The following is a 14,528-nucleotide window of genomic DNA, read 5'->3' as shown; positions in this document are numbered from 1 at the left end:
AAGGACCAACGTGTCCGTGCAGACGGGTAGGAATCAACCTTGTCCGTGCAAAGCACGGCCGAAGGACCAACGTGTCCGTGCAGACGGGTAGGAATCAACCTTGTCCGTGCAAAGCACGGCCGAAGGACCAACGTGTCCGTGCAGACGGGTAGGAATGACATAGTATGGCCTGGAAGGCTACTCTTTTATAATGATCATGATGTGCATTGGCCGGACAGATATATTTCCCCTAACTTAATATGGTTATGGGGTTCGTGACCTGAAGTCTACATATAAAACACCACATTAATTATAACTACACAAAGATAATTGGATACAATCAGTATTACATAAACACGGTATAGCTAACATCCAAGTTGTTTAGAGAACCGAGGTCTAGATAATTAATTGGCAAATTAACTAACATGTGTATATGTAGATATGATTATTTACAGGTTCTATGTATAATTATATAAACTTCTACTGAACATATTACAGTACAGACTCTCCGCAGCACCTCTCCCATTGAGCGTTAGACAGCACATTTACAAACCTCTATTTCAAGCTCCCACTTAGTCGCCGAATCATGTAACAATGAGGACGGCCTGACAATTATAACATCCTACTTGCAGATAATATATCAAAACATTACGAAGAACATATGCTGGTATATTTCTTTTTAGCGATAAATTCGACAAAGTTGTTCACTTTGAGGGAGGTAGTTTAACAATGATGTCAGAATGTCTCAATTACTACCTAGGATTTTTCAGTGATGATAGAGGCTAAACATTTTGAAAACAAGAGGGGAAGTTTTAATAAAAAGTAAATAATTGAAGAGACACTGACTGAATATAAATCAACCGACCTGATGAAACGTGAGATATATGATAATCCATTTTGGACCAACATCAAATACTGAACCGTTGACACCATTAATCATAATTCAGACTTGGTACGCTTGATTATGACATACCTGGGGAAATGATCAACATTAAGCAATTTAAACAAATTGTTCCTTGCTGACTAGTTATATCTAGCACACCATCTCACACAGTCATGACTCGTAAAACCTGAAGTACTAATTTACAAATTACCAATTACTAATTCAAACATCTTAAGTGTTTCAAAAGATACACACATAGAAATGCACCAATACTTGCTTATAAAAGGCGTACAACTATTTTCAAATTAACCATTTGTAATTAGAGATTTTATTTTTGAACTAATATTTCATATTTACGAAGTCCCGGCCATCCTGTGGCAGTAAGCTTTCATCGATATCCGACTTCACTATTCATTCTGATGTAACAATTGATTATATCAGAGCATATTATATGATCACAAACGTCATCCAGCGTTAACAATACATCATCAAACATTATACATTACTGTCCCACCGTGGTAAGAAATAACAAGAGGCCAAATGGGCCTATATCGCTCATCTGGCTCTACAGCAAATTTGCAGTTGATTGGGGTCATTTCTACAGATACTATGCTGATAACCAATTTATTCAAATATCAGAGTAAGATTGGTTTATTCATGTCAATAAAAATTCTAGTCCTTCATTCCAGCATACTATTGGCCTAATTTCAGGTCTTGGTGACTCTTGGCTATGGCAAGATTTAAAAATATTTCACCTCTGTGACCTTGAATGTAGGTCAATGTCATTCAGTTGAACAACTTGGTAGCCCTACACGCCAGCATGCTACAGACAGGCCCAACCTTAAGTACCTAGTCATATTGGTGTTTGAGAAGAAGTCCTTTAAAGATTTTAGCCTATTTGACCCATGTGACTTTGAATGATGATCAAGGTCATTTATTTGAACAAACTTGGTAGCCTTCAACCCAACATGCTACAGGCCTAAAATCAAGTCCCTGGGCCTCTTGGTTATTGAGAAGAAGCCGTTTGAAGATTATAGCCTATTTGATCCATGTGACCTTGAATGAAGGTCAAGGTCATTTATTTGAACAAACTTGGTAGCCCTTCGGGCAGGTGAGCTAAAAAAACGATCAAATACCATATTTGATAATAACCGTGGTATCACTTTGGTTCAGTCTATACATTACATCCATTTTCCTTAGATTACAAATGTTTAAATGTTATAGGAACATTGTATCTAATTTTGAAAAATATAAAACTAATAAGTCAGTAATTTTTTGATTTTTTCATGACTTTTGCCTGACGTTAAGTGGTTTCCATGGTAAACTCCACTAATATAACATGTTGTCAATTATAAGCAAAATGTCTCACAACTTTTTACATAGTATCTACGTAGGTATTGAAGATTAAAAATTTAAAACCTTAATATTTTTCTATTTTCTGGATAATGAAAAAAAAAAGATAGCAAGCAGGCAAGTCGGACGCTGTTAATTTTTCATGTCAGATATGTTAAAAAAGGCATGGTCGAGGAAGACTTAAACTTTATTTATATTTAATATCCCTCAAAAACTTGAAATGTGACCTGAAACGCACAGGTAGCCAATGTCAATGGGTATCGTCCCTGGTGTTGTCTGTTTCGTCTTGGTTGTTGCTGATGTTCGTATTGTTCCTGGTGTTGTCTGTTTCGTCTTGATTGTTGCTGATGTTCGTATCGTCCCTGGTGTTGTCTGTTTCGTCTTGGTTGTTGTTGATGTTCGTATCGTCCCTGGTGTTGTCTGTTTCGTCTTGGTTGTGGTTGATGTTCGTATCGTTCCTGGTGTTGTCCGCCTCGTCTTGGTTGTTGTTGATGTTCGTATCGTCCCTGGAGGTGTCCGCCTCGTCATGGTTTTTGTTGAAGTTCGTATCGTCCCTGGTGTTGTCCGCCTCGTCATGGTTTTTGCTGATGTTCATATCCTCCCTGATGTTGTCCGCCTCGTCTTGGTTGTTGTTGATGTTCGTATCGTCCCTGATGTTGTCCGCCTCGTCTTGGTTGTTTTTTATGTTCGTATCGTCCTTGGAGTTGTCCGCCTTTTATGTCCTGGTGTTTACCTCACACTGTGTATTTCTGTCTCCATTGTCTTCTCTTCATTGATAGGTAAATCAGGGTCATCATCGTCAACTGCGGATACAAATTTAGTTCTTATCCAGTTAAAAAGCAATGCAAGATATAACATTAATTATAAAACTACCTCTCTAAAATTTTATATACAAATAATACCTTTGGTTAATAATGCAATAGATAAAGTCTTTTCCTGCTTGCTAATTACATAAAAGAAATTTCGTCCGAAAAACAATGTTTAAGTATATCTGAACAATGCAAAGTAGAAATACTAATGGACACACACATGCACTTATAATTACCAGGCTAGGCATATTGTTAAGGGGTCCTATTGTATATCAGTGTTCATGTGTATTTTATTGTATATATCTATATGAATATATGAATATCGCTCGCCAGATTAACGGGAAAGTTTTCTTTAATTCCGAAAATTGCAAACGATAATGCATAAAAACATAAAGGGGAATATGTTTAATAGATACCTTGTCAGTGTCCTGAAAAGCAAACTGAAAATCAGTACCATTGTACGCATGGTTTTATGATAAAATAACTAAAATAGAGTAGAGGGTACTCACCCCAAATTCACCAAAATAAAGTAGCCCTGCCTTGAATGTCCTGTCATTCAACAAATGGTCCTTTCCAAGGAAACATTCATGGTAAGTATCACCACAATCTAATGTCTATCTGGTAATATACATAGATCATCTACTTGATTTCTAACTGTTAACATAAAGGAACAGCTACTCGATATACATCTGTTAATATATAGGGAACACCTCATTCAGTTCTTGCTACATCAACCGAAAAGTATTCCTCTCTGTCCCTAACAAAAACTACTACTCCCTGCCCCTGTCTATCAATTGCTATTCTTTGCATCGACTATCAATTACTTTTCTTTGTCCCCGACAATCAATTAATCATTTGTATACCCGGCAATCAATTACTTAAACTTGTCCAAACTATCAATTACCCCTCTCTGTCCCCAACCTCCACTTTATTCTCTCTCTCTCCCGATCAACAATTATTCTTCACAGCTCCTGATCATCAATATCTCTTCTCTGCCCCGACAATCACTACTTTCTTTCGGGCCCAATTAAAAAGTTACCTGCCCCAATATTACTCTTACTCCTCACTTCATAGATATAACAATTACTCCTCTCTCTCCCATTATAACACTTGCTTCTATATGCCCCAATACAACAATTAGTCCTCTCTTCCCCAATACAACAATTACACCTCTCTACATTCTATCATAATACAGTATAACCCTTACTCCTCTCTGCCCAAATACAAAACAAAATCTGTCTCAATACAACAATTACACCTTTCTGTCTCAAGCAACAATTATCCCATTCTGTCCCAATTAAAAAAACCTCCTCTGCCAACCCAATTCAAAAATTACTCTGCCCCTAACCATTATTTACTCCTTCCTGTCTCAATATAACACTTACTACTCTTTGCCTAAATTTAACAATTACTCCTTTCTGCTACAAAATTCAGTAATTAATTCTCCCCGACCCAATACAACAATTATTCTTCCGTCCCAATGCAACAATTATTCTTTCTTGCTCATACACAACAATTACTCTTTCCTGCCGCAAAATTCAGTAATTATTCCTCTATGTTCAAATATAACAATTATTTATCTCTGTCCCAATATAACAATTACTCTTTTATGCCGCAAAATTCCATAATTATTCCTCTATGATCAAATATAACAATGATTCTTCTCTGTCCCAATATAACAACTATTCCTCTCTGTCCCAATATAACTATTCCTCTGCCTCAATATAACAATTACCCCTCTCCGCCCCAATACAAGTACCCCTCTCTGCCCTAATACAATTGCCCCTCTCCACCCCATTACGATTACCCCTCTATGCCCTAATATAGTTACTCCTCCCCGCCCCATTATAATCCCCCCCCCCCCCCCCCCAAGTACAATTACTATTGTCCGCTCCTACTCCATATTCATGCTGATAGGCGATACCACTACTCCATGGTATACGATATGCTTATATGCATTAAAACTACTCCATCGTAGATGATATGCTTATAGATGAAGATGGATGGTGATAAGCGCTACAGCTGCTCCCGTGTAGGAAGAATTGGTGACATTCGCTACTTCAGTGTAAGATTCGCTACTTCAGTGTAGGTCGAGATAGTAACAGGCGCTCAAACAGTCTGGTGCCCGATTTACGTGAAATTCTATTGATTTGACAAAATCATTTGATCTACCTTTTTTGCTATTGACTATAACGTAACCAGCTTTTAGCCTATTTCCTTAGTATGATCGGTTGGTCTTATTTGCATTGATTCAGTTATCATCGCAAGCTGTTGAATAAATCCAGCTTACATTACACCAAGATCAGGATATAAAATGGAATTAAACTTTATGTATATGCTGCTCCTCAAATTTTCTGTAACAAAAATGACATTCTCTTGCTTTTGTCAATGACATATCGTATATCACTTTTAGATAATAATCATATATAAACATATCTATTTGAAATTGTCCTGACATTTTCTAGGGGAGGGGGTATGGATGTAGTAAATAAATGGCAGGACTGATTTACGAATGGTAGTGTAGATATTGTTAACACTTGGTATGATATATAGAGGATATTTTCTGTTGAATATAACATATATTTCAAGAGTATGACAGAATATCGACATATTCTGTCATACGAGTGAAATATACAATGAATGTTATATTCAACGGGAAAACCATTCAATTTTCTATTTATTGCATTTTTGTGCTGAAAAGCAAAATTTAAAACATATACAAATCAAGAATGTCAAAAAGAACGGGAATCAGGAATGACATCGTGTCTTTGTGGCGTTACTCCACGTCAACTTGGTGGCGCCGTTTTGAAAGGAATGTTCAGCGCAATTTAGGCGTATTATGCTGTTATCAGAGAATATGTGCATGGATAGCTAACGTCAAGTGAATATTTTGTCCCCATGTCGCAAGATTGGTTGGTGTCGGCAACACGTCGTATAAAGACTTCAGCTGGAATTGCAGTCTTTGGGGTTCCATACTCCATATCTCCTTCCAGGACAGTTTCTTCTGGCGCACTCCTTCCCAATTCAGCCAACTTCCCTGCTTCTTCATTCCCACTGCTCTGACCATTCTTGTATCCTCTTCCATTGAGCGTACCTCCTACTGAATCAACTGCCTCCGCTCCTTATCAGATGATGTTCCCCATCTCGTCCTCGATGTCACACCGAGTCCCTGCCTTCCCACTGACACACTGCCAACGATATCTCCGTGCCTCAGATATGACTCTGCCTCTTGCACTGTCTTCTTCGCCGTCCACTTCCGACCTGACTTGATCTTCACTTTGGCGTCCCGTACCTTGACATCCTTGCTGTCTCGTAGCAATAGGAGTTGTCTGACCTTCGTGACCTTGTACTCCTCCACTACTGATGTGATGGGCAACTGTAACTTGGTACCTGAGCTATACAATCCTACACTGCTGAAACTCTTGGGGACTGCGAGCCATCTTCTAAGGTAACTGCTCACAGATCGTTCCATCGCCTCGACTGTAGTCAATGGCACGTCATACACAAGTAGAGGCCAAAGTACTCTTTGAAGTATTCCATGCTGGTAAATCGAAGTGGTAGAGCACTTCTGTCTACAGCGATCATCCATCCTTCGAGTTGTTTGCTTGTGTAAAAGATTTGGGTTTTGAACACTTACCTGTTGTATATAGTACCATATTTACATCCTGTAAATCAGAGTGCGTGTTGTTGTGATCATCGGTCCATATTGTTTATACGGGGTATTCCCGTTGGGGAATCCCTTCCGGTTGTATTTGTCGACGTTTCTGATTGGCTAATGTTCGGGGTATGCGTTTATTTATAATCACCTCACCCGTACATTACTCTACGCTCAGGTATCGGTCTATCTATAGTCTTGGGACAAACTGCACGTGTATTTCGAGGCATACAATTAAATTTAGCTATATAGCTGGGAATTTTAGTATTATACGACAGTCTGGCAGAGGCTTACATGTAGCTGGCCGGCTTGTCTTTCTCCTTCACAGAGTCAGGTATGCAGTAGATTTCGGACTTAAACCTCTAAATTATCCCGGGTTGGGTGGTATTTTTCTCTCAATAATAGGCATGATATAGTCAGTAATTCCGTTGTTATTTCGGGTGGTCTTTTTCCCGTTGTAGGCATGTTATAGTCGTTGTATTTTTGGGTACGTTTATCCCCAGGGAGGGACAGGGGTGGATATTTTTCATACGAGATATGGACCGGACGCACAGTTAGGTTACGTGAGCATTGTGTATATATTCAGTCATCATGTTTCATCACTTCTAATCTTCATATAATAAAATGTTGAACTTTATAAACTGTGTTGTCATTCCATTGATCTGTAGCCAGCTGTAAATTTCGAGACAGAACCACTGAGTTGACGAATTGAAAATCACTATACGAGGATACACTGGTCTCAGGAGTCGGAACTATTACAGTAGTGCCGTAACTCCTCAGAACTTTTACACTTGTCTCTCTTACATTCCTGGTGTCACCAGTAACATCAGAAGTGTATGTAACTGCTGATTCACTATTCTGTCTCTATATTAATGCTAATACTCATACGTTCTCCAATCTTACAGGGCTTGTACATTTTGTAATACCGGAACACTCAACATTCCAAAATAGTCTAAATGCAGTACGTTCTCACCTTTCAACCATTTAATTAGACGAATGCATTGATACGGTTTATATAAGAAGAAATTGTGTCTGACATGCAATGTGATTAATAGAATCATTAAAAGAAAAGCATCAAAGAGAAACGATGAGAGACAATCAACATATTTTTATTCGCTAATAAATCTGTACGTAGATATATTGACCGATTATGCCTATATAAAGGTCTGATATCATCCATTCATGATCAGTTTGTATCTTTAACGCTTGTCTCCTTCAACAGCTGTTGTTGAAAAGGATATGGCGGGCATATGAAATCCACACAGGATTACACAAAGAGAAAATCTCTTGAACGCAACAAGGATAAGATTTACGGAGAAAAATATTTTGGCGAAAGAATTTGGTTCCCATTGTGTCGGAAGTCTGCTAAAAAAAACTTTCGAGAAGATTCACTTTCCCCGTGTCCTCAGCAAGTAAAAGGCTGTTTTGATTCTGGAAGTTTCTCTTTTGCACCGTGGAAAACACAGTACATGACAGCGCCGTCATCACTTACAGGATATTCATGAATGGCTGACTAAGGTAAATATATAATGTATTACAAAATGTACAAGCAATAAACACCATTGCCCTAAGAATACTATGATATAATTGGTTAAGTGTCACATGTGTTAATTGTATCTAACATATTCAATTTCTAGAGAAAGTGTATATACATAAATCGATATTGCAATCACATTCTCCTAGTTGCATTAGTTAATTCCAGTATAAATGGAGTAGTTCGTGTAGGGTGCCAATGGATAGGACATTTCGGGTAGTTTATTACTAACTGCTCACTAAACAAACAACTAAAGTAGGTATTAAGCACAAACCAATCATTGTTATACATCACGCCGAGAACTAGTAAAAGATACAAATATTTGTACAATAAGGAATAGATGTGTACATGCTTTTTTTTTTTAAAACAGCAATCAATTGAAAACAAAAGAACAAAATTAGCAGGGTGAGTTATGGCCAAAATCATATTTCGTTACAATTTGCTGGATAGTTATGTATGTATCAAACCACTGGTAAAAGCAGACATTATATCATACCATGTGTGTAGTAGTTCTACACTACCAATAATAAAATCAGTCATGAAATTATACTATTTAGTTACTAGATTCATTCCCTCCCGCAAACTTCAGGGCAATTTTAGATACATGTATGGATATCATTTAAAAGCAATATATGATATGCAAATAAATAGTATATAAAATATTATTGGCAAAAGCAAGAAATTGCTTTTTATGTCTTTTATTTTGCAGAAAGCTTGAGGAGCAGTATATGTGATACACTCAAATTCTATTTGATATTCTGATCTTTGTGGAGACTTAGCTTAATAAATCCGGATTTATTCACAACAGCTTGTAATGATATGAGGACATAATTGTATTTATATGAGTGAAAATAAGAGCAACCAATCTTACATATTACTAAGGAAAAGAGCTTAAGTGGTTCTATTATAATCAATAACAAGACGTGGTGCTCAAGGTTTTTTTTCGTTATAAACTACAAATCAATAAAATTTCACGGGAATTGGGCACAGACTGCCCATATCAACTCTCTAGAGACACATATTTTTAAAATGATAATAAGATAACAATTGAATCATTAACATATCAAAATGTTCCAGAGTATCAGGATACAAATATCGTTGTTCATTATTCGGAAGCAAGTGAGTTTATGGTCTCGGTCATCATCTCCACGTACACATGGATATGTTATAGTACATGTACCTTTCACCATATCTTCATTAAGGATTGATTGTCAATTTTGTTGCTTGCATGAACTGATGACGGGAAGTGAACCTCGTGCAAATGAAGTGAACTGCAAAGCAGTTAATGTACCATTTGCACGAGGTTCACTTCCCTTCATCAGTCAATGCAAGCAACAAAATTGACAATCAATCCTTATATTTACGTTAACCAAATTAAAAACTTCGCCACCAGATTACAAAATTCGGTCACAACGGTGTGACATAAGTATGTCATTTTGTAACATTGTTATATTTATCGTACATGTGTGCACAGTAGTGGAACAGCAGACAGTCAGCTATTCTCGTCGCCAAGGCAACACAAAATATAGTTCCATACACGTTTTGATTATTACGATGTTGATACACATAAATACGATATTTTCAAGGTAAAATATTCATTTATAACAAATAATTATGATATTGTATAATAAAAACTTAGCAATACCCATATAAATACGAATTTAAAGTGCAGTGTTGACAGTATAGTATGTGTGTGATTTGGTCACTCGAGACACAGGGACTCGGTTAAAAAAATGAGCACAAGGTTAACGTGACGACAGCTGTTCAGTGAACTATTACAACATTAAAATACAGAGTTTATATACTCTCTAAAGCCTTGAATTTTTTTTATTTTGTAAGGTTTTATAATTTAAGTGAATGTTGGATTTTTAGTCTTTCGATTATTTATAAATGTCATATGTTACTCAAAACATTTAACGCCGAACCCCTGTGACCGTATGTGATGCAGTCTAATAGCCGGGATATTCAGAGCTCCAGAAAAAGTGCAACAATGTGGATTTTAGTCGCAGGTTAGCTGATGATGTACATTGTGCTCTTGAAATATTGGATTTCATTGTCGTACTGGCGTTTTGGGATGTAAATTCTGATAATAGTAAGTAAAGAAACATTGATTTGAAAATTGCGGTATTCGACAGCTGGAAACTTGTGTCCTCCCTATGTTTAGATTGAGTCAAATTACGACAATAATGTGTCCCTGTGCTCGATATAGCATACTGCTGCTGCAGTCTGTTTTGTGTTGTTAATTATCCAATGACGCCTCGGTTTTTCTTTGATCTTTTATTGGCGATATATTGCATACTATGTGATATTTCAAATATCACATATGTGATATCTGAAATATCACAGGGCATTTCTGATTGGTCCATGCCTCAGTCTTGAGGCGGGGCCAATTTCAAATGTAGGCGTGACAAATGAACAAAGACAGGAAATGCATTTCAAACACAATTTAATGAAATACGAGTGCCGTTTAGAAATTTTCCGTCTTCTTTCTTCACCTTGTATGCACGTACAGCCCTGCTGCGATGTACCGTTCTGTCCATAATGAGTTGTTCATCAAAACCTGACCAAACAGAATATAAAACCCTGTTCATATTTTATTAAGTAAAATATATTTTAACAGGTCAGTAAAAAAAAGTATACATTACATGTAACAATATACTTTCGTTGCACAATAATCCTATCATAAACAAAATAGTGATGAAAATGATAACAAGACGAGTGGATAAAAATACCGATTAACCGATTCATTGATTTCTTAAACAATTTCACGGATTTTGAAAGGATTTTGTGACATTGTGAACGTCGAAATTTACGAAAAATATTTCATTTCACAATTTGTTCAAACGATATGATTTTAGACTTACCTGCTTGGTAAAGGGAAGTAGCGCAGGTCCTCTTTCCGGAATGGTTTATGTAATTTCCCTCGAATCCTGCAGCCTTTAACATGTTTTTCACATTACCATTCAGTTCATTTACAACAATTGGCTGAGTTAATTCCTTGGTATCAACTATTCCAATGTCAGTAGCTACCGTGTCACTATCTTCAAGTTCATACTCATACTTATCTACGGCCTGTGATAATGTTATATCGTCGAGGTCAGTGAACACATCGACATCAGTGATCAGTACCTGATCCGTCATGGTTGACAGTCTCACTAGAAATGAATGGGCTACTGTGACAGAAAACAGAACGTGTCAGAAATTGGCGGGAAACATATCACAGTGACAGGTTCTGATCAATTTTATAGCTCCACCCCTAGGCACGTGGGTGACAAAACCTCGGCTGTCATTGGATAAAACAGATACAAAATGGGTACTCGTGACGTATCGCATATATCACACTCGTGCTACGCACTCGTGTGATATATCCGATACATCACTCGTACCCATTATGTATCTATTACATAGTGTTAAAATTGAGGTTTATTTTCTGTGACCACTAAAATGGTATGGCATTCGAGATACAGCTAACGTTAGACCTACTGCGCTACGTAGGTCATGAGCTCGGTGCTATCGGGAGTGTCAGTGTTCTGTCAGATCCTGTTTTTGAAACTGTCTGCATTATACTGGCATTTATGCTCAGCTGCTTGTTTCTTACACCATCAGTCAACTGCCAGCTTGTTCATTAGTCAATAACAACTTAACACATTCGTATAGAATAGAAATGGCCGTTTATTTAAAACGACATTCATAATCAAAATCAACCTTACATAATATCATGTTATAGCATGACTACAACATATACTTCTATAGTATTACATATTAATGCAAGGTAAACAATTATGCTTGACTAGTGTAGGTGAGGGGGAAAAAGGGCCCCCATATAAACACACTACACTCACAAAATACAAGATTACAAATGATACAGAAAAACAAAACTGAGTATCAAAAAATACATGTGATGCATAAAGCATACACATGCTTTTATATTATCAACACAATGCAAAATCTATTAATTAAGTTGACAATCATCAATTGAAAAGAGACAAAAAGGGGTGTTACTAAGGAAATTGAACCAACTTAGTGGTGCGAACCAACTTAGTGGTGCTTGGGGAAGGAGGTGGGTATGTAAATAAAAAACGGTGTTACCTTTGGCCTTTGTGTCTCTTTTCCAAGTGACGCTATGTGGTTATAATCACGTGATCTTAAGAGTAACTCCTATACTGCGCAGACTCCGCAGATCACGTGACATACCTCATTAACATATATCTATTTACAGGGTAATAGAACACATACAGCGTAGCTTAGCCAGATTTAACATGATTCTAATACATATCAATATAGAATATATACCCACAAGCACAGGTCATAAATGCAATTAAATAAATTATATTTAATTGTTTATTTATGCTCAGCTGCTGTTTCTTACACCATCAGTCAACTGCCAGCTTGTTCATTAGTCAATAACAACTTAACACATTCGTATAGAATAGAAATGGCCGTTTATTTAAAACGACATTCATAATCAAAATCAACCTTACATAATATCATGTCATAGCATGACTACAACATATACTTCTATAGTATTACATATTAATACAAGGTAAACAATTATGCTTGACTAGTGTAGGTGAGGGGGAAAAAGGGCCACAATGCAGGCTGTTATGTCTGAACTAGCTTCGACATAGATCACAGACATTGCAGCCTGCATCCCCCACCAACAGCAGTAAGACTGATAGACACAGTAACACAATTGAACACAATTAACAATATAACAAAACAAATTTCCATGGCATACAAGCTTGTCATACACCCGTACGCATACATCAGTTTGTAAGGAGCAGAAATGCATCATCCCAAGCTTCTACTAATGCTACCACTCTCCTTATTTTACTGTCTATGAGAGCACAGGGGCGTCATACATACTGCATTCAAGGTTGTAAATGTTATACATATATATACATGTATCAGTTTGTAGGAGCAGAGATGCATCATCCCAGGCTCCTATGAATGTCACAAATATCCTCTCTGAACTGTCCATGAGAGCTGCGAGGCATTTCACATGTTACACTATGATTTGACCACTTGAGATCTCTGTTATTGCATGCATGCTTTATCATATCATTTCTGCGCTGAAATGCATCACTCCAAGCGCTTACACATGATCATGATTATGCGTGATAGTTCCAAAAAGCACATAATAAAAACGTGGTACATATTGAGTCCAACATATTGATAGTCTTGTAACACCTTAGTCAGTGTGGCAGATCAATCTATAACACAGTGAAAAGACAGAGGTGCATCACCCCAGGTCAATACACTGGCAAAATTGATAACAGGAAGTAATTATTTAAACCGGCTCACATTTATAAAGTCCATTGAGCTCTCGCATACTAGAATATTTAAACTGAAATAGTACATCTCAAACAAAAGTACACACTGTACCAAGAGGTAGAGGCAGGCAAACAATTATACCCAAAAAGTGTAAATCCATGTATGAAGATGTCATGCATCCAACATACTGGACTAGCTAGCAGAATATGTTGGTATGCGAATGTAGCGTTTAAACGCCCGTGAATGCCACCTACCCATTGCCTGAATATCTGATTCGGGAACACCCATACTAGCAGCGGAACTGGCTGCTCCAATTCTAAAACTATGACTCTTGTAAGAGTCAGGGCTATAGCCGGAAGCTAATAGTGAACGTTTCAAAACTTTAACAAAGTAAGCGTACGATACTGTCTTTCCTGAAGAAAAATTGAAATATAAGTTGCAAAAATCGATACAATGAATACACAGGGCAATATGTACAATCGGAATGACTTTGCAGGGAGAGAGTCATAGGATCAGTGTGATAATGACCCTTATATGATTTAAAAGTAATTTCTAATCTGCTCGGAATGTTAGATCCGGCATTAAAGAACTGAATATCAGCCAGGTTCAAAAGGTTGTGCTTTCCTTGACCTGCGGCCATTTCTCCTACCCGCAAAAAAGCATGAAATGCCAATAGATACATTGCCTTAAACGTTGATTGCTCATAAGATGATAGCCCTATACTAGGTAATGTGGAGACCAACTTGTGAAGAATAAATTTAGTAATTGGGAGACGAGTATCAGGAGTTTAACCTTGTTTCTATAATCCTGTCAACATCTTTTTGATAACGAAAAACTGAGTCCTTCAGGTTTAACAATTTATGCGCATAACTAATAGCAGATACATAAGACACCACTGTGGAATTAGTCAAATTGGATTGAACCAAGTGAGCTATAAATAATGCCAAATATTCAGTGCTAATGGGTAAGTGGCTGGAAACACATAAAGTATTGGCTAAGAATTGATGAAGGAGGTTGAAAGCTCTTCGATATAATTGCTTT

General features: G+C 37.1%; 2 protein-coding genes across 2 annotated transcripts; both read right to left on the bottom strand.

Moving 5' to 3' along the window:
• Window positions 1–2,426: 2,426 nt before the first annotated feature.
• Window positions 2,427–6,809, bottom strand: LOC117341267 (putative uncharacterized protein DDB_G0286901). The gene is made up of 2 exons (XM_033903119.1): window positions 6,662–6,809; window positions 2,427–3,018 (listed from the first exon to the last, which is right to left on the bottom strand). Exon 2 carries the CDS (start codon window positions 2,808–2,810, stop codon window positions 2,466–2,468), a length of 345 nt encoding a protein of 114 aa, XP_033759010.1. The 5' UTR covers window positions 2,811–3,018; window positions 6,662–6,809; the 3' UTR covers window positions 2,427–2,465.
• A 3,823-nt stretch (window positions 6,810–10,632) lies between these two features.
• LOC117341257 lies at window positions 10,633–11,389 on the bottom strand. Its single transcript, XM_033903110.1, has 2 exons — window positions 11,078–11,389; window positions 10,633–10,773 (listed from the first exon to the last, which is right to left on the bottom strand). Exons 1-2 carry the CDS (start codon window positions 11,352–11,354, stop codon window positions 10,649–10,651), a joined length of 402 nt encoding a protein of 133 aa, XP_033759001.1. The 5' UTR covers window positions 11,355–11,389; the 3' UTR covers window positions 10,633–10,648.
• Between the last annotated feature and the right edge of the window lie 3,139 nt (window positions 11,390–14,528).

Source organism: Pecten maximus, chromosome 2 (genome assembly GCF_902652985.1).
Source record: "Pecten maximus chromosome 2, xPecMax1.1, whole genome shotgun sequence".
NCBI classification, from domain to species: Eukaryota; Metazoa; Mollusca; class Bivalvia; order Pectinida; family Pectinidae; genus Pecten; species Pecten maximus.
The sequence above is the reverse complement of the archived record's forward strand: the minus strand, read 5'-3'. Positions and strand labels throughout refer to the sequence as shown.